Genomic DNA, 21,220 nt, shown 5'->3' on the forward strand with positions numbered 1-21,220 from the left:
GGGGCTTTTTTTTGGTTTTGATTGACACTTGAATATCATCCTAACAATATAGCTATCGGTGTATCGGGTTCCCTGAATTTCCACCTTTTACTTTTTTTTTAAGTAAGTCTCTAGCCCCTTTTGTTGCAGAGATAGTATATTTCTGCACTTAAAGGGGCTAGCTACTTTTTTTTACTAAATAAAAGCTGGGAATTCAGAGAACCTGATACACAGGTTTTAACAATAGTCAATTGCCAATTAAAAAAAAAAAGCTCTGAAAAAGCCCTGGTGGCACTGGGGAGTGTCGGGGACTGGGGCAGGAAAATTATGGGGAAAACCATGTTAGGGTTGCCAGGTCCCTCTTCGCCACTGGCGGGAGGTTTTGGGGGCGGAGCCTGGGGAGGGAAGGGACTTCACTGCCATAGAGTCCAATTGCCAAAGCGTCCATTTTCTCCAGGTGAACTGATTTCTCTCGGCTGGAGATTAGTTGTAATAGCAGGAGATCTCCAGCTAGTACCTGGAGGTTGGCAACCGTATTCTATGTTGAAGCGTCACTGCTGTTGTGTTGCGTCAGCAGCCGCAATGGGGAAACAGTGCAAGCCTCTCCCTGTACGGAAAACACCTTGTGTGCTAAACAGGAGTCCTTCCTCCATTCAGTGAGGAATCTCATCTTCCGGTGCTGTTGTGGTATACTGCTTCGAGTGTAGATCTACGGCTTTTGAGATCTGGATTCGAATTCCCACTAGTCCAGAAGCTCACTGGTTGACCTTAGACCGATCACACACTCAGTCTAACCTGCCTCTCAGGGATGTTGTGAGGACAAAAGCTGGGTGGGTGGGAGAACCATATGTGACACCCTGGTAGGGTTGCCAACCTCCAGGTACTAGCTGGAGAGCTCCTGTTATGAAGTGCAAACAATATTTTTTATAACAGTTTCAAACTCTTAATACATCGCTGGGAATACCTAGTGCGGTAACAGCCTTTGTTAAAACGTATCAGTGATCAGAACGCAATGACACATGCTACTCTCCCCCTTTGTACACAATTGTTGTTTTATTTCTATAGAAAGCTGTGTTTTGCCTTTGGCCAAGTTTGTAAACTAATGCTTTTTGAAACTGAATAGACCAGCCATAGTTTAAGTTTCCCAGCAAGCAGTTTTGTGTGTAAAAAGCCTAGAAATTCATTGCTGGCCAAATTGCCTTACTTGAGCCAAGTGTGCTATCAAGACTTAAATACAATTTAATCTGGCCTTTTATGTAACTATCTGCAGCACATGATGAAACTCTATTGTAATGTGCTATGGGGTCATGCAGCTAGTACACTATTATCGAAAAGTGTTGATTGATCTGCTCTCTCATATTACCAGAACAGGGGGGTCATCTGCTGAAGCTGGAGGGGGAGAGATTCAAAACAGATAAAAGAAGTATTTTTTCACACAATGCATAGTTAAATTGTGGAACTCCCTGCCCCAGGGTGTGGTGATGGATGCCAACTTGAAAGGCTTTAAGAGGTGAGTGGGCATGTTCATGGTGGATGGCTACTAGTCATGATGCATACCTGTTCTCTCCAGGATCAGAGGAGCATGCTTATTATATTAGGTGCTGTGGAACACAGGCAGGATGGTGCTGCTGCAGTTGTCTTGTTTGGGGGCTTCCTAGAGGCACCTGGTTGGCCACTGTGTGAACAGACTGCTGGACTTGGTGGTCCTTGGTCTGATCCTGCAGGGCTTTTCTTATGTACTTATGTAAATCTTAGATATCTACCATAAGTTAGTTGCTGAAGATAGCTGTCCTGAAATTCTCCTGTCATTGGGTCATTTAGTCCACCACTAAATTTTCCATTCATTTTTAAGATAGCTTAATTGGTGCAATATTGCAAATATTTTCCTGTACTCTTTAGCTTGCTTTTTGGTCTTACATTTGTATTATATAAGCCCTCTACTAGCCATGCACAATGCATTAAAGCCTACTAACCACAAATGAAAAGGAGTTCATGAAATAGTTCTTTCTTCTTCCCATTCCCGCTGCAAATGGGTTTGAAACCCTTTTTTGTGACAGTAATTTGAAATGAAACCATGCAGTTGGGTAGATGATCCATCTGTGTACCTGATCATACCTGCAAGTGCTGAAATTTAGTACATTTGTGGTGAGTTCATTGATTGAACAACAATTTCCAACTTTTATGATTTCCTTTCCCACCGCAAGACACGTGCTATTAGATCTTATAATTCAGCCACTGCCTTTTATCTTTACATTTTTAGATCCCCAGCTTTGAAGAAAACACATTAAAGCTATGCAATCTCAGCAAATAATCCTTATCGGATTGTTAGCCTTTCTCAGTTTAATGAGATGAACACCAGTAATGTAGCTTGTTTGTAGATTTTGAAAGTTAGATAAACAAAAAAAGACAACTTGCAGTCTTAAGCCAGTTTGCAACATTTGCATGCTTCGCTCATCATTACTGTAAGAAGTATCCACAGGAAAAGAAGTCTAGAGATATTTTAAATATAGGGTGGACATGGGATTTTACTTTAGTATGCCATCCATTTCTGCAGAAACCAGCACTGTGTTTCCTCTTGTCTTGTGGGAAAATATTTCTGCAACTGAAACAGGAAAATAACAAAGGACAAAGCTGTACCACAAGTTTGCATTGTATTATACTGTGTTAATTTATGGGTAATGGCTTCCTGTATAACTTGGTGCTAAAGTCCATGCTTTGCATGTGAAAGGTCAAGGTTAAGTCCCTGAAGTCTTGGCTGGGGAAGACCTCTGCCTGAGACTTTGAAGAGCTGTGGTTAGTAGAATAGACTGCAGTGGGCTAGACAGATCAATGGTCTGTCTTTGGTAAGAGGCAGCTTCTCATCCAATTCCCTGTGCTATAGATAGTTTATGTTAATTAAAGCCACAATAATGTGGTCAAAATGTTTAATTAAAAATTCAGATGAAACTTTCTTTGGTACTCTGGGAGTCAGTTCTTTGGTACCCCCCCTTTTTTTTTTAAAGAATGGGTTGCCAGGTATTGAAGTTGGGCCTTTTTTGTGCAAAACATTCATACTGTCACTGAGCTATAACCCTTCCCTTCTACTGCTGCTCCTTCTCAGTTGAATGATGGGCTTCCATAATGGATGAAACATGGAAAAGCCTGTACAGAAATTATTCATAAGCATCTTTTCAGATGGGTCTCTTTTTTGCTGCTGTACAAATCAGTATATAACTGAAAATCCAAAGAAGATAATTTATTGAATAATAGTTACCTAAAAGATGGCAATCACCAATTTTCTAGGCGGAGAATTGGCAAAAGAATGGGTAATTATAACCTCTTCAGAGTGCTGCTCTGAGTCAAGTATCTGCTCTCTTCTGTCATTCATAGTTGTTTCTTAATCTCTTTAAAACGTTGAAGTGCAGCTCTGCTTATGCGGTTCTTTATTGATAACATTATCTTAATAGCAGCCACTGTTAAGAATATCTTAAAGCTGTTCCTGTCTGGATTTCCTTATATGCGATTCTGGCCAGTAAGTGCTTAGCTCAGTGTTATTTGTTGGTTTGCCAACTTAATAATGGCAGCCAAAGGAAGGCATAGTGTATTTTTATGGAGAGATGATGAAAGTTCAGAAACAATTGTGCTTTGAAAGAAAAATAGTGTTTGAAGATTATGCTCAGTTTTGGATTCATTCTTGAGCGTTGAAAGGGATAATGTACTCTGGTTTTCATTTAATTATTAGGGTATCCTCCCTCCTTCTCCGGACAAGGTGAGGGACAAAAACTTTCTAGTATCTGTTACTTTCTGTCGGGCAGAATGGCCATGCTGGTATCTATTGGTATCTGGTATGTCATGCAGAATATGGAAGTAGGTATACAGCAGGGGTGGGGAACGTCAGGCCCGGGGGCCATTTAAGGCCCGCGAAATCATTTGGTCTGGCCCTTTGTGGGTCCTGGCAGATCTCTAGCTCATAAGGATCTAGGACTGGCGATCCCACAGACAAGAATAGCCTCTATTCAAGGCAGATGTATGTTTGTTTTGCCAAGGAAAGGAACCTTTCCCCCCCGCCCATTTGCAGGATAATCGTGCTAACCCTTTCCCACCCAGGCCATGGAGAAACTACGTGGCAGACACTTGGAGCCGTCTCCGGTCGTGCCTCTTAGCTAAATGTTTGACCAAATATAGCAGGCTAATTTTTAAGTAAGTTTGTGTGGCCCGCGAATGATGTTATAAATATAGCCCTTGGCAGAAAAAGGGTCCCCCACCCCTGGTATACAGCATAGCCCTATGGATTTTTCTTCACTACTAGTTTATGATACTTTGGCCCTCTTTACAGGGTTTTGGGGAACTTTTTAAAGAACCCATGTCATGTTTCATGTATAGGATAATGAGGTAGCATGGTGTAGTGGTTTGAGTGTCTTGAGTAGGATGGGAGAGACCCTGACTTCAAATTCATAATCAGTCCTAAAACCCACTGGGTGACCTCAATCTTCTTAGTCTCTGTCAGCCTAAACTACCTCACAGGATTATCGTGAGGATAACACGGAGAACGGGAGAATCAGAGGCTTAATCTATCATATGGGTATGATCGATAAATAATCGTGTCCCACTGGTTCATGTGCTTCCCTTAGTTTCACTTCAAAAATCAAGTTGAATACTGTTAGAGTACGACTGCATTCACACATACCAAGACATGAACAGAAAAACAAAAGCCGTAGTCAGCCAATCCTAAAGGTAAAGGTAAAGGTCCCCTGTGCAAGCACCGGGTCATTCCTGACCCATGGGGTGACGTCACATCCTGATGTTTCCAAGGCAAACTTTGTTTGCGGAGTTGTTTGCCAGTGCCTTCCCCAGTCATCTTCCCTTTACCCCCAGCAAGCTGGGTCCTCATTTGACCGACCTCAGAAGGATGGGAGGCCGACTCAACCTTGAGCCGGCTACCTGAAACCGACTTCCGTCGGGATCGAACTCAGGTCGTGAGTAGAGCTTTTGACTGCAGTACTGCAGCTTAACACTCTGCGCCACGGGGCTCCTTGGTCAGCCAATCCTATGAAGTCATATTTCCTCCAAACACTCTGTAAAGTTTTGCTGCTATCATAATAAGCCATTTTACCGTCTGTACAAAAGAACGTCACTAACAATAGCATTTATAATTGCCGATTCTAAGCTCTCTGCTGCTTGCAAACTTACCTGAAAACTGAGTGGACTCACCTTGAAAGATTTAGCGTATAAGGGAGCATTTCTCAAATTGGGGTCCAGGTCTGTGTATCCTTTGTAAGAGCAGAAGGCGAGACTTTCTTATGCTGCCTGGCTAACACAAAACCAGACACCCCCCCAGCTTTCTAGAACGGTATGTGGACAGGGAGTCTCTGCATTAGGGGAAGGGGATGGAATCTCCCTTCTCTTCTTTTGAAGGGGAAAAGCTCATAAAGCTGCTGCCTCACACAGCCACCTAGCTTGTAGATCACCTTAGAGCACTAGCCAGAAGATACACTGTTGTTCTCTGGGAACCACAGTAGCACAGCCCTAGGACCTCAAGAGGGCAGATCCTCCACAGGTCATGGGCTACTTGCCATGCAAACTGTGAAGACGGCTGTCTGATGAAGATACCAGCAAGATAGTCTGCGAAAAGGGGGAGCATTTGGGTTTTTGCAAAAAACGAAATATACTTACATAAGGATCTTTCCTAGCTCCTTCATGGCTGCCCTTCCAAGTCTCAGTTTCCTTATAATTTCTTGGTCGCAGTCTCCCTTTTGATTGATAATTGAGCCAAGGAGTAGAAAATCTTGAACAATTTTAACTTCTTCTTTGTCAGACTTGGAGCTGTGTCGGCTGCTGGTCCTGTTGAAAGAAACACATCTGTCGACAGGATCTCTGGCAGACACATGGACTTCATAATGTATCATTAGGCAGTCTCATTGAGTAATCATAAGTTCTTGTCAGAGCTCTAGTTGGCCAGTTCTCAGTTTGATGTGGTGGTTCTCCAAGTGCCAAGGCAAAAATGGAAAGGCTAAGAACCATGTTAACAGAATGCCAGTGTTTTAAAATGTTTTAACCCTCACATTGATGAAGCTTGAAGTTGTGGTTTCAGTTGCAGTGTTCGCAGCCACTATTTTAAGGCTAGACACAAACCAGAAGAATGACCTACATTTGCATAGCTATTCTATGTTCAGTACCGTTACAGAGTTTCCTGAATGTCATTATTATGGCGATCACTTCGGCTTATGAAGTGCCTGTGGCTGCATACAGTACTAACAATCTGCATGCAAAATTTGTGTACTTTGGATTACCAAATAAATCTAGGATATTTTAACTGAAGAAACTGAGCTTTGTCTTGTTGATGTTAAACAAGCTAATTATGTCAAACAATGGATTTCTTACATGGATGAGATGAGACATTTCAAATCAGCATAGAATATCGGCAGAGTCTTTTGGTGGGGGAGTAGAAGAAAAAATAGCTGAAACTAAATTTAAAAACTGATTATAGACTAATAACAGATATATGTAATCTGTCTTTCCTTCGTGCTGAATTACTTTAAGTTTAAAGTATATTTATGTCATTTTAGGAATGGCGATTCCCTCCTACCCCTGAAAAAATGTTCAGATGGTACTTTGAAACATGCAGAACATTCCTTTCTTCTTCATGGAAGGTCTTCTTCTGTGCGATCCTCCTTTTGACATTTGAGGTGAACCCCAAACAGGTACAGGCAGTGGTTAAGAGGCAAGGTTAACTGCTTGTACAAACTTTTGAGCTATTATATTATATTAAGCTAGGCAAGTTTATGCTGTCATACATACAGATAATTATTACCTGAATGGTAGTTGTTCTGTGAATGCCATAAATCACATAATTTATTGGCAATTTGCATACAAAATGCGTAATGTTCTTTTCTATGAAGCAGGAATGCCCCCCCTCGCATTAATTTTTGACCATAGGTAAAAAAAATTGATATTTCAGTAAAAGGTAGATTTGTGACTAATGTGATGGGAAATAATCATACTGTTAATGTCATTCATAGCTTATGTTTGCATTTAAAGTCTTTGATCTTTATTGGCTTAGTTATTCAACCTGTATGCATGAATCATTACTGGATTTACTTGGCTCTTATAGAAAGCACAAGGGATAATTTGAATATATACTTCTACCTTTAATGAAAGACAGGTGAAAAGGTTTGATGCAAACATGTTGCTGAGCCAATTAGACAAGGAAGTTTACCCAGCAGAATTTCTTGGCCTAGTTTTCCTGTGTTTGTAAAAGTGGATAGGTCTATCAACAGCTATTAGCCATGATGACTAAATGGAACATCCATGTTTGGAGGCAGAGTACCTCTGAATACCAATTACTTAGCGTCAACAGCAGGAATAGCTAATGCCATCACATTTTACTTGGGGGCTTCTCAGGGACATCTAATTGATTGGGTAGAAGGATTCTGCACCAGGGTAGCCAGGTCCCTCTTTGCCACCGGTGGGAGATTTTTGGGGCGGAACCAGAGGAAGGCTGGGTTTGGGGAGGGGAGGGACTTCAATTGCCAAAGCGGCCATTTTCTCCAGGGGAACTGATCTGCTGGGGATCAGTTGTAATAGCAGGAGATCTCCAGCTAGTACCTGGAGGTTGGCAACCCTATTCTGCACTAATGGAGTTTTGTCCTCAACATAATTCTTTATATACCTACCTTCATGCCTACAGGACCACCGCTCCTGTTACACCCCCTCCCCCGAATTCCCTTCGGTCATCCTCTAGGCCCTGGGCTTCTTGCAGGTGCCTGGCCCCAGGATGGCTCAGTTAGCTGTCACCAGGAGAAGGTCCTTCTCAGTTGGGGCCCTACATTGTGGATGCGCTCTCAGATGACATCCATACCCTGCCGGACTTGTTTAGTTTGCACAGGGCATGCAAGGCCACATTGTTTAGGTTGGCCTTTGGAGTGTAATCCACAAGTTTGGGATGTTTTATTAGTGGGATGGTGAAAGCTACATATTCAAATATTGTAATGTTAATGTTTTATATTTCTTAGCTGCTTTTGTGTTGTTTTATCTCACTTATACTATTTTGATGTTGTAAGTCACCCCAAGACTCTTTGGGAGAGCGGCTACTAAAAATAATAATCAAATAAAGATATTCTTATGTCACTCTCACAAATCCAGTGGGGATCAGCCTGTTAACCTTATCTTTGTTGAAGATTCCCTCCACACTAGTAGACTCCTATTCCTCCTTCAAAGTGTTGTATCTCCTTTTCAGAGGAGGATTTTCACTTATCTCCCCAGTTTTAGAAGCACTGGTGTAAGCCTTGTGTGTGTGTAAAGTGCCATCAAGTCGCAGGCGACTTATGGCGACCCCTTTTGGGGTTTTCATGGCAAGAGACTAACAGAGGTGGTTTGCCAGTGCCTTCCTCTGCACAGCAACCCTTGTATTCCTTGGTGGTCTCCCATCCAGATACTAACCAGGGCTGACCCTGCTTAGCTTCTGAGATCTCACGAGGTCAGGCTAGCCTGGGCCATCCAGGTCAGGGTGGTGTAAGCCTTAGGACCCACAAAAACCTATTATTTTGTTGTCTGTGATGACGCATGGTTGAATATGCAGAGAAGCTGAGTGATGTATTTGCCAGCTGAATTAATTTGAAGAGGCAGTCAGGAATAACTTTCTTAAAAGGTGCATTCACAGATCCTTGGGGATGGCAGCAAAAAACTAATGCATATGAAACTTTAATGATATGATGGCTTCTCCAGGTGTTCCCCTCCCCTCTATAACAGGAAACTTCAGTTGGTGCAGAATGTTGCAGCCAGGATGTTGACTGGAGTGGGTCGTGGGGACCACTCCATTCTTGGTCCATCTTCCAGTTGGTTTCCAGGCCCAGTTTAAGGTGCTGGTGTTCTGTGAAAGGGTCTATATGGCTTGGGACAAGCATGCCTGAAGGACTGCCTACTCCTTTACGAACATACCTGACTGCTACAGTCATCTTCTGAGGGCCTGCTTATGGTGCCCCTGCCTTCTGAGATTAGGCGGGTGACAATCAAGGGGAGTGCCTTATCGGTCATGGCACCAAAACTCTGGAACTTTATCCCCAGAGAGACTTACCTGTCCCCTTCAGTTACCATCTTTCGTCAGCTGGTAAAGACTTGTTATGTCTGGCATTCCCTCCAGTGATCCCTCCTCCTTGCCCTATGTTTTAACTGTTGTTTCCATGTTTTTGTATGTGTATTTTAGCTTGGTTTAAATTGTTTCACGGTGTGTTTTTGCTTGATTTTAACGGTTTTCAATGCATGTTTTTGTTATATACGTTTTTAATCTGTTAGCTGCCTTGGTGGCCCAGTTGAGGGCAGAAAGGCAGGGTATATATTTTTTGTAAATAAATAAATATAATAAGAACTTGCACGGTGGAGTCTGACTAGAGAGGGAATCCATCCATTTCCTTCTTCTGTCTTTAGATGGATTGCAGACTGCTTCTCTCTAGGACTGGTAGAGACTGAGCTTTTTGCAAGAGCAGGGGAGAGGTAGCTCTGAATCTGCTTAAACCAAATTATACATGAGGGACAGGAGGTATGCCTTGTGTCACTGCTGCCTCGGGCAAAATGGAGTACTGTACTCCAGACAGCAAGTAGAAGTCTGGTTGAATTTTTTCCATTGAAAACAAATTCCTGTATATACAAAATAATATAGCGCGCAGAAGTGGACTTTAGGCTTTACCGCTTCTTTCTGACCTAGGAATGACATCAGATGAGAATGGGTGGGACGATAGTGACCTGCCTGTAACACTATTGCTTCGATTTTCAAGCTATAATGGCTTCAGATATGTTTTGTAAAGAATATTCATTAGTGATGTGTTCATTGGTGGCTATAGCTCATTTAAATCTGAGCCTGAAGGTATCATTACTCTAAATGAAGAAAAGGAAATTTATATGGGGTGAATTGAATGTGATCATGGACTTCGGTAATGGGAATAGAGGTGGGATTTTTATGGTACGGCGTGTAAGAACCGACATTTGGGAATGAATAATAAGCAATTTTGCTATCTGAGCGAGATTCTTGTGCTTCAAATGAGAAACCAAGGAAGAAATTATGTTCTTGTGATGTGCTATAAAGAAAGCAAATATAATTGTATAAACTATCAGGAGATCCATTTGCAGTGAGCATATTAAAAAAAACACACACACACCATCACGTTACCTACAAAGCATTTGGAATATTTTGTCAAGTGATTCCTGTGTGTTAGAGTAAATTAACCAGTGTTGTTTCTGTTACCCACACCTTTCTTGGATGGACAGCTGCCTTAATAATACTAAAGGACAGAAAGAGCTGCCAAACCAGCCACATAAGACAGGGGAGAGATAGGACAGAGTGTGCTGCTCTAATTTACTATGGATTCTGTGGCACAGTGTTGCTAGCATACTTGATCTCATAGGTCATTGTCTGCCTTCAGACTTTAAGCCAAAAGACAAAGAGGGAGTTGGGTCAAGCAGCCACCCTAAGCTACCGAACCCTCCCTGGAGTCTCCCAAACCAATGAGATTTTCCTGGAATGAAGTGTAAGCCCAAACATTATCATCCTCTTCCTGAGTCTTGCTTACTGTGCCCCTACCTGCAAAAGTAAGTCGGGTAATAACTAGAGATGGTACTTTTGCAGTGGTGGCTCCTCGCCTTTAGAATTCCCCTCCCCCTTGAGGCTTCCTTTCCTTGAAACGCCAGGCCAGAACATTTTTTTTCTTTACCCAGGCTTTTAGTTGAGGGATTCCATCTTTTCTGGCCGTTTTGTGATTTATTTATTTATTTGATTCATACCCCGCCCTTTCCCAGCGAGAGCCGGGCTCAGGGCAGCCTGCTTCTAGCCCGCGGACTGTTTTAAGAATATCCCTTTAGGCTGATGAATGTTGGTTTTTAGGCTCTTGTTTTATTACTGATAATTCTTATCAAGCTGTTTCATGAATTGCCTTCAGCAGGAACTTACCCATATTCTCATTTTTTCCTTGTAGTGAGGTTGAGTAAAGGAACAGTATGTATGCTGCCACCACCCTTTGACTGAGGAGCCAGTGGAAGCAGCAGAGAACATAAAATGTTTGTGTTTTCCACAGTGGCCAACCTAATGTCTCCGAGAAGCCCACGAGCGCAGGACATTGGTCCCCGTGCTCACCGGCCATGCTCACCTGCCACCCATGTCCTCTGGACACAGCAGTTCCATGCCCCTTTTCTTTGGCTGCAGGAGCCAACATAGGTAGTGGTGCCAGGCTGCACATGCATATAGCTCTGTCTTCTGTCTGAAGTCCCAGTTACCTTTTGGGCTACTTATGTGCTGCAGCTTTTACCTCCTGGTCACTTAGTGATAGTAGCCATTTGGGGTCACAAAGAGTGCGGCGTAGTTTACTGTTCAAGAATTCACTTCAGGGAGATCAGAATCCAACTTGATCATGTGCAGAGAACTACCAAAGAGCCTCTTTGTTCTTGTAATTCATCTGATGAGTGTTATTGAGAAGAGTTCATGCCTTCAGTCTTTGTGGGGGGGGGGACTCTTGAGATTATGCTTGCACTTTAAATAATTACTGTAATTAATAATAACAGTAGGCGGGGAAGAGTTACGTAGGTTTCAAGTTGCTCATTAAAATATTTTGCTTGGATAAAATGTTGCATCCCAGTTTCATTAAAATACCATCCATCTTTAAATTATGTGAAATGATATAGTGTACAGTAAAAGCACAGTATGTGATAAAAGGGGATTATATTCCTCCTCCCCATTGATGTAATGAAAATATATTTACTGCAAATACAGGTTGCCAACTTTAGGGAAAGGAACTGTTTTGCCTCTAGACATTTAAGTTACTGTGACATAACAAACGCCCTTCCTTTTATTCATATAGTGTTTGCAATTGAAACGTGCAACAAATGCCAGGTAGCTGCTGTGAAGACTGATGGGTGGAAGTGGGCCCTAGAAAGGATGATTGCTTTTAATTTATGTTTGAACTTCTGCTGGGAAAAGGGGTTGCTTCTTAACATGACAAGTAAATTATTGGTTCTTGGAACATGAGGTAGCTGCAGCATGCATCAAAATTAAGTACTTGCTGGAATGTTAAACTCTATCACAGGTAATTTGCCTTTGTTGCCTTTGTGTTCTTTATGCGTCGAACTTCTTGCCTTGGCTGCAAAACATCACTCAGCTATGCTTATAATTCAATATCATTGCACACATACTTTTCAGTGGTGTTATTATGGGGAGTGGAATTTCATTTTCCAAAGTTAGATAAAACCATTGATTCCTCTTATTTTCTCTTTTTTTCTCTCTTTAAAAAATGGAATTTCTCTTTGAAGAGAAGTCAATGCACCCCTTTGTGGCTTCAGCTCTTGCACTTGTTTTGTGTTACACACCACAGGGTGGTGCGCTAGCTGGCGAATATGAAGGCATTGCCTGCCTCTGAGCATCAACAGAGTGAAGTTCTGAAATTTTGCAGAAACTCACTCCCTGTCTCTCCTCTCTTTGAATTTCTCTTTTATCAAAATGGAATTGATTGGAAACGGAGTCCAAATTCCTAAGAAGAGGAAAAGAACAGGATTGTTGGATTGTATGGAGAAATTGAGTAAAGAGGAAGTAAGAGACCTTTTCTTAACAACCGTGCTGCTTAGACTAGTGAGATGACAAGGCAAAATTACATTTGTGTAATCCATTAAGCAGGAGAGTGGCTAGCTCACAGTTTGTGCATATGCGGCCTGTGATGAATGAACGTCCGGATTTTGCCAACTTTTTTTCATTTAACAAATATGTATTTTGAGACTAAGCATTTCTTTGGAGCCCTTTGGTAGGAAACATAACTATGAAAACAGTGTTTTGGACCAAATATGTTTCAAGCTAAATTATTAAGATTTTTGAATTGCTGAGAGTGGTTGATTAGTAATTTTTTTGTGCAACAAGAAAACAAAATGCATATTAATTGAGGTTGTTCACATCACCCTTCCCAATCTTAGATGTTAGGTTAGAGGTGGTAAAATCACTTTGCTTTGGATGGTCCCTCTCCTCTTTCTCCTGCCCAACATATTTGTAATCGGAATATTCTTAGGCTTTTCTTATAGTAATGCCTCACCTTGTGGAAAAAGATACATCTGATACAAATGGTTATTATTAATGGTGAATTAAATCTTATAAAAGAAAAAGGGGAACAGACTCAAGCAAAAATCAAGGGAAAAGCCTAAGGGGTTGAGCTTTAGTTTAGGCTTTTCAATTAAATCCTATGCCAGAATATTTTATGGTGTCCTGGGACTATTAATTACTTTTACTGTAACAGACTAATGTGGCTTCCACTCTATACTTCTGTTGGGAATAACTCATCACATTCATGAACCCATTAAAGGGGAGAATTTGGATTTAAAGTGTTGGCATTTTCATTATAAATGTGTACATAAAGTAGTAGTTTCTTCTGATTTCAGTAACTTTTCCATTGCAGTCCTTCCAGCTTTATCCCTCTTGAAATCAATGAGAGTAAGCCAGCAATTCCAAATACTATATTTAGGGCTGGTGTAGCAACAAAAACAATCTACAGTCAGATTTTGCAGCTCAACACTACGAAGCATTTTTTACTTAAAATTCATGTCCAGTGGCAGTAACTGAAGCCTTCTGCCCTTTTATTGCCCTCAGTTGTTATCATGTCTAATTACCCTATAGATAATGTGGTCAAAGTAAGTCTAAATCAGGAGGATGATGCTGCGAGGCGGTGACATATGCCCTTTGACAACCAATCAAGGTTTGGGAAGAGTACCATATTGTTTGCTATGAAAAACTGGCCTAGCTGCAAAACAGCTCCAGAACTGTCTGCTTAGTCATTCCCGTTGAAGCTACTGCCCTTACATGACCATACTGGCTGTAAAAAAAAGTATAGTCTTTCTCCCAAAACTATAGATAACAGTAAAAATATCCTAATCCATTGCGAATATGTTGATGCTTATCATAGAACAGTTCAAAAAAAAGCAAATATGTACAATTTCTGTAAATATAACTACAGATCATAGAATCATAGAGTTGTAAGAGACCTCCAGGGTCGTCTAGTCCAACCCTCTGCACAATGCAGGAAGTTCACAACTGCCTCCCCTCACACCCCCAGTGACCCCCACTCCAATGCCATAGGATGGCAAAAAAAAAAAATCCTCCAGGATCCCTGACCAATCTGGCCTGGAGGAAAATTGCTTCCTGGCCCCAAAGTGGCGATCAGCATTTCCCTGGGGATGTAAGAAATCATCGTTGTTGTGCTGTGATAGCGGTCACATCAGTAGCTGTTTATGTGGCTGGGTACCCAAAGGTTGGGTGGAGAGAAACGAGCAGCACATTCCTGAGCCTGAAGGGTGAAAGCCCTTAGGAGGCCAGGAAGGCACAGCGTCGGCATTCGGGCCCCCCGCGCCGGCTTCCAAGCAACTAACGCCAGCGTTAGTGGCCCAAATGCAGATGGGAAGTCCCAGACACCTGTTGCTGGTCGCTGCCATGGCAGCACCACCCAAGGAAGTTAACTGGGTCTTCCGCTGGCGCCCCATTAGCGTCAAAGCCTGCACCGGCGTCCCAGGAGGGGTTCCAGGCTGGGGACTTTACGTGGCCTCCAAAGCCCTTTCAGGCAGGGAATGCCCCTTTTTTATTTTTGAGAGCTACGCCACCTTTTTAGGTGGCGTATCTCCCGTGCAACCCTATGAAGGGTTGCACAGATTTTTTATGCCACAGGGAGGTCTCGGCGGGGCCGAAACATCCTTTGGAGGCAGCCCGACCGGGGCAGGCATTCCTCTCAGGAATTCACTTTAAATAATATCTAGAAATGTGTTTATTTTAAGGCACCGATATCTATATTAAAAACCTAAAAGTCATATTAAAAGAAAGCACAATAACAACTAATGTAGGTTGATAAACTTAAACCACAAACCAAACGCGTTTCAGCCCACTGGCCTTCATCAGTGGTATAATAAAATCCCTTGTAATGCACACGTACACACAACACATATAACAGTATTATAACAGAATTACAACCGCTCTGCTATTTATGTTGGAGTTCTGTTCCAATTTGACGCTGTACCAAATACATTTGATCAAATTAAAGAGCCCACTGTCGTGGAATACATACTAGTTATTCTTTTCTGGGCTATGTTAGCCTCCTATACAAAGGGTGCATACTAGTATCAACCAGATAAACGGTGTGTTCAGAAAATAAGATTCAACCTAAGTCAATCCAAGTAACCTACAGTTACACACACACCCTCCGGTTCCTTGTAGGGGCTTTGCTTGTTTTTTAAATGGCTCATCACATAGGGTACTTTCACGCTGAGATGCAGTTTATAAATTATCATTGCATTAGCGGCATCCTAAACCATTCTTTAATAACTGTTGTTACTGGAAAAGCAGAGAGAAAAATCAAGCTTCTTCATTTAAAGGTCATTATCAAGGTACAGTTTAACATTCATTATGCAGTTGCTGGCTAAATAGCTGTAGACCACATATCTATCAACCCCAAACGATCTATTATGCAAGAAAAATAATAGGTTCAATATTTTTAACCTGTCTTCTGCTTTTTTTTTAATGGAGTTTCATATCTCAAGCACCTCTGGAGCCTGGCTGTAAATAAAGATAATGTAATAATAGAACATTTCAAGGGTAGATTTATTTTTTATAGCTGCTTAGATTAGATATTTCAGTGTTGGAACTCATAATTGAATGAAGCAAAAATTCTAAATGCATTTGTGTAAACCAAATGCTCCTAATGTGTTTTTTCTCTGTTTAATTTGATCCACGTTTCAGATTGCTCCTGCATTCAGTAGAAAAACTGTTGCTTGGCTTGCTTTCAGCTCTGTTCCATTATCTTGTAATATCTTGAATAAAACCAGTTCTATTAATATTTTCTTTTTTAAATGCTAAATTTCAAGGTGCATACCTTTTATATATTGGAAATATTCTGGCGATGTGTGCACATGGAAAATGGGCTCTGCTGGAATTGCTGTGACTCCCCCTCAAGTAAATATGCTTAGAATCAGGATATAAGAGACTCCCCTACCCTTAAAATAGTAACTTACTTAACTTAAAAACCTTTAATGGCATAAGTAGTATTACAGTTGTTACAGAAGGTTCATAAAATATGCAGTCATTAAGATAAAAACATAGCCCAGTAAATTCCAATAATAAAAATTACAAACTTTGGGCTTTTTGAACTTTCATCACATCTACTAGAAAATTGGCAACATCTACAGTAACCTCCGGATCGGAATCATTCAATAAAAATTGACGTTTTACTTGGAAAGGTAGGTGATATTTGGAAAGAAGCCAATTTTTTAACCATTTCCCTCGAGGTGTTTCGTATAGAGGACAGACAAACAGAATATGATCAATTGAGTCCAGGGAATAGGTATCTCAGGGACAAATCCTTTCCTGGATTGGTATTTGTTGATACCTTCCATATAGCATCCTTGAAGAAAAGGCATTAACCCTAGCAAGAGAGAAGGCTCTGCAGAGGGGTGGGATGTCCAGAGTATGAAAATAATGGGGAATATTGTCGGCTAAGTTCTTGAGACCCAACATTGCTGGGGAGCAGACCAAGGGTTGAATGGGGAGTAACTTCTGACGCTCCATATCCAATAAATGCTGTTTAACAATTTTAAAAATATGGGCCTCAGTAGTTAAAGCCGGGTCTTCCACAGAGACTCCAGATGATCTTATTTTGGACAAAATTAGACAATCCCAGGAGGTATTATGAAGTTCTTTTAGCAGCAGAGACATCAGAGAACCACGCTCTGTTCTCCTTAAAATAGTATATATATATTTTTTAGAAGTGCTGTGGTTGGTTTGCCACATGGCACATGCATATGAAACAGAAAGTAGACTGCCCTGTCGAAGCAAGCAGAATCTTGTGATTGCAGACAGGCCATTTATTTGAAGGCAGGCCCTTTTGCACTTCTTTTACAAGCATCCTCAAGACCATTCTCCTCAGGTGCCTGGCTCATTCAGTACTGAGCTGTGAGAAGAAGATGAGCATGTGGATGCTTATGGGGATATACATTTTTTTAAGCTGGCTGTGGTGCAGAGCTCAGACCAGTACACATTGGTCTTCCCTTGTCAATTTTCCCCTTGTAACTTCTTCTGGAGGTTAGGATTGTGATGCACAGACATTTCTTAACTGGAGTTCCACAAGCAAATACTTCTTTGTTGTGTAGTATTTATCATGGAAAGTTGGCAATTCCCAGAGTATATTATTAATGTCACAAACAAAGCAAACCATAGTATAGCCATTTTGTATACATTTTCTCAAAGTTATGGATAGAATAAAAGTTTTTGATGGTGGAAGGACACTTCTGGCAAAGGGGCATGTGTGAATTTGTACCAGTCCACACCCCCCCCACACACACACACACACAGACAGTACACATTGTTCCTAGTATTGAAGGTTCTGGAGACAACTTTTCATGAGATGTTGTAGGGCAGTAGAAACATTCCACTTTGTAATTGGAGCTTTCTTCACTATTTGAATTTAGCACTTACTGAACTTGTAAATTTTAAAAGTCATGTTTGTTTTGATGTGGTTTGATCTGCCACGAGTCTTTGGGAAAGAAGGAGGTAAATGCAATTTAAAAGCATATTGTCAATATAAAGTTTGTAGATGGTAAAACTTCTATTAACTGGCATCCTCAGGGAATTGGGATTGCCAGTTAACCAAATATGCTAGTTAATAAATTTGTATCCAGCACCCATCCAAGAGAATCAGCCAGCATGGTGGTTAACTGGGCACCATTTAACAAAGCTTTTACTGTACATTATATTTAATAGTAATAATTGAATATTGTACTTGAAGAATTTTAATGGAACATCTCTTATGAACTCATGGTCTGATCTTGTGGCATCACGATCAGTATTTATAGGCTGAGTTCTGTCATAAATCTGATGTTTCTAAGTACGGGTACTGCAAGGGAACTATGACTTCATCAAAGACTTGCAATGCATCAGTAAAAATGTTTATGGCCAGGATTTAAAATACTTCAAATTTAGACGCAGAGCCTCTGATTCTTCTAAGAACCAAACTTGGCGTTTTCAAACAGGTGACGGAATGATCTCTCTCTTTCTCTCTCTCTGTTTTTCTTTCTCTTTAAAAGAACCAACCAGTTGGGAATGTTCACGAAGAAAGAATTTTATCAACTAGCACCAATGGTCGACAGCTTCAGCCTTATGACGTATGATTATTCAGCACCACAACGGTAAGGTAACCAGACTAGAAAACACAGCCTATTGAACTGGGCCACAGAGGTGCAGTTATGACATTAGTGTACATACTTGGACCTCTCACAGCTGCTAATTGTCCTTTAGAGGTAATAGGATGATTAGGGATTAAAACTGGAAAATGCCAAGGCACTCAGCTAAATTGTTTGCTTGCCAAGCTGTGAACAGTTCAATGCAGTCTGTACTCGGTGTTGGTGACAAGATAGTGATTTAGCTGTTTAAGTGCCAGCTTTGAATGGCCATTTCTGTTGCCATTGTAGATAACTAGTATTTAGCGCAAATACTAGTGCCGCTGGCTTTAATGGGTTTCATCAGAAGATAAATGTTTTCGAGGTTAGTGCCACTAGATAAGTTGAAGCAACACAAACATCTTCAAGAATGCGCAGCAAGAATCTGTCTTCTTTTCCTCTTTGGCTTGCCTATATTACATTTTTGTTTGCATTTTCAGTTTGTTTACAAGTTTAACAAGCACCTAACGCCCCCTGTCCGATATTGTGCCTCGAGGTGGGCCAGTAGGAAAGTAATCCTTTGTTTGCTGATCTCCTCCTTTGCTATGAAACAGCCCTGGCAGTTGCTCGATACATCCAAAATAGCATTTATTTCCATTGTTATCAACGACAGCCTTAAATATTTGTATCTAGTTATCGCCACTGTCCATTAGAAGGGTGCAACACAAGATAAAGAAAGTCACCCAGTAGCTTGTCCCAGGAATCTATACATTTCCCCCCTTTTGTATTGCATAAAATGCATTACATTCAGACTTTTTTAACCAGCAGATGTCAAGATGCTGCCAGCCAATGATGGATATACTGAAAAGAAACAATTTACAGCAGCAGCAAACTCTTCCAGTCATGCAGCAAGATTTCCTGCCCACCTTAAATCACTTTATTCTGAATGTCTGAAGTATGTGAACATAAGAAAGGCCCTGCTGGATCAGACCAAGGCCCATCAAGTCCAGCAGTCTGTTCACACAGTGGCCAACCAGGTGCCTCTAGGAAGCCACAAACAAGACGACTGCAGCAGCACCATCCTGCCTGTGTCCCTCCGCACCCAAAATAATAAGCATGCTCCTCTGATACTAGCGAGAATAGGTATGCAGCATGACTAGTATCCATTCTAACTAATAGCCATGAATACCCCTCTCCTCCATGAATATGTCCACTCCCCTCTTAAAGCCCTCCAAGCTGGCAGCCATCACCACATCCTGGGGCAGGGAGTTCCACAATTTAACTATGCATTGTGTGAAAAAATACTTCCTTTTATCTGTTTTGAATCTCTCACCCTCCAGCTTAAGCAGATGACCACGTGTTCTAGTATTATGGGAGAGGGAGAAAAACTTCTCCCTGTCCACTCTCTCCAAACCATGCATAATTTTATAGACCTCTATCATGTCTCCCCTCAGCCGCCTTCTTTCCAAGCTAAACAGCCCTAAGCGTCTTAACCGCTCCCCATAGGACAGTTGCTCTAGTCCCCTAATCATTTTGGTTGCTCTTTTCTGCACCTTCTCAAGCTATGTGCTCTTGAAAATCCCATGCAAAATGGCATAGGTGAACAATATTTTTTATTTGAAAGATCATCACATGCATACTCCTACTGTCATTTTTAAAGACCAATCAGTGCAATGTAGGAATTTTCTCATCTTTTGCCTCTCAAAAAATGTGGTTTGATTAGGTAATTATAGATCTCCTTAGGACAGAGACTCATTAGAAATGCTGTTGTCTTTTTAGGGAATCTGTTCGTTGACTTCTGTTTTATTTCTTTGTTGTTACACAGGCCTGGCCCTAATTCCCCTCTGCCCTGGATGCAAGCTTGTGTTCAAATACTGGATCCTGAATCAAAATGGAGAAGTAAAATTCTTCTGGGGTTGAATTTTTACGGCATGGACTACTCAGCACTTGGTGCTTCTGGGGAACCAGTAATTGGTAACAGGCAAGGCTTTTAGATAATTAGCTTTTTGAAAGCATTATTAACTTGTCTTTCATTTTATAGAGAAGTACATTACTAGATGCTTCTAGCTAATTGTTTGCCTGGATGGTTTAAATCAATGAGAAAGCCAGCCCCTCCGTAGTCACCCCTTTCCCCTGCCCAAGCTCTCAGGTCTTGTGATTTCTGTAGCTCTTTAGTCTTAGAATAGGGTTGCCAGCTCCATGTTGGGAAATATCTGGAGGTTTTGGGGGTGGAGCCTGAGAAGGGAGGGACTTCAGTGCCATAGAGTCCAATTGCCAAAGTGGCCATTTTCTCCAGGGCAACTGATCTCTGTCTCCTGGAGATCAGTTGTAATAGCGGGTATGACAATCCCTCTTGGATATGCTGAGGGAGAGAAAGAGCTTGCTTGTTTGTTTGCCAGAATGTGTATTTGAATTCTTTGGCTTTAAATTTCTTCATCAGTCCCTCAAAAATCAGTGATCATGTAATATCTCCAGCTTACATATTGCATGTTTGCTAAAAATTCAAGCGGGATAAATTTCAACCAGTTCCCACATAGGGTAACGCAAATGTGTAGCATTTCCAAACCTTTTAGGTATATGCACAGTGGTGTCTTTTTTCTTTCCACCACCTGGAGATTGGCAACCCTATCTTCCAAAGCTTGCTTACCTGTCCAGCATGCATATTGTCTTTCATATTTATAGATTCTATCCGAGGTTTTTCCTCAGCTTTTTTTCTTCTTCTTGGTCCCTCTTCTTGAACTCAGTGTCTCTTCTGGCCATTTCCCCCCACCCCCTCTGTGGGGGCTCTGCATGGCCCACCAGTCGGCGTTCACCAACCCTACTTTCCTCAAGTCCATGCTTTTTCAATTCAATTCAATTCAAGACCTTATTGGCATACAATACAATAAGTGATCCATACAAATGATGAATAGCTATAGGAAAACAAGGAATATTGGACACCATCAATCATTAACCTTAACCAATCTGTTTTTGATTACTGAACTTAAAAAAAACAGCTGCTTTTTCAGTTATGTCGGTTGACAAGTCATTGAGAAGACAATAAACTTTCAGGGCCTCCGAGTGTCCTGACATATTAGTTACAATAGGATCGAGTAGATTGTGACGAATT

General features: G+C 41.3%; 1 protein-coding gene across 2 annotated transcripts in view; it reads left to right on the top strand.

Moving 5' to 3' along the window:
- Nucleotides 1–21,220, top strand: part of CHID1 (chitinase domain containing 1) — a 114,195-nt gene that overhangs the window by 44,078 nt on the left and 48,897 nt on the right. Inside the window, exons 8-9 of one of the 2 annotated variants that reach the window (XR_008933366.1) lie at nucleotides 18,040–18,141; nucleotides 19,937–20,085. Coding sequence is in view for 1 of the 2 variants with exons in the window: in XM_056851473.1 (XP_056707451.1) it covers nucleotides 18,040–18,141; nucleotides 19,937–20,092 (258 nt within the window). In the remaining variant the exon portion in view is untranslated. Of the gene's footprint in view, nucleotides 1–18,039; nucleotides 18,142–19,936; nucleotides 20,093–21,220 lie in introns of both variants that reach the window. The other variant, XM_056851473.1, reaches the window with a different exon arrangement.

This window comes from Euleptes europaea, chromosome 6, assembly GCF_029931775.1.
Source record: "Euleptes europaea isolate rEulEur1 chromosome 6, rEulEur1.hap1, whole genome shotgun sequence".
In the NCBI taxonomy this organism is placed as follows: Eukaryota; Metazoa; Chordata; class Lepidosauria; order Squamata; family Sphaerodactylidae; genus Euleptes; species Euleptes europaea.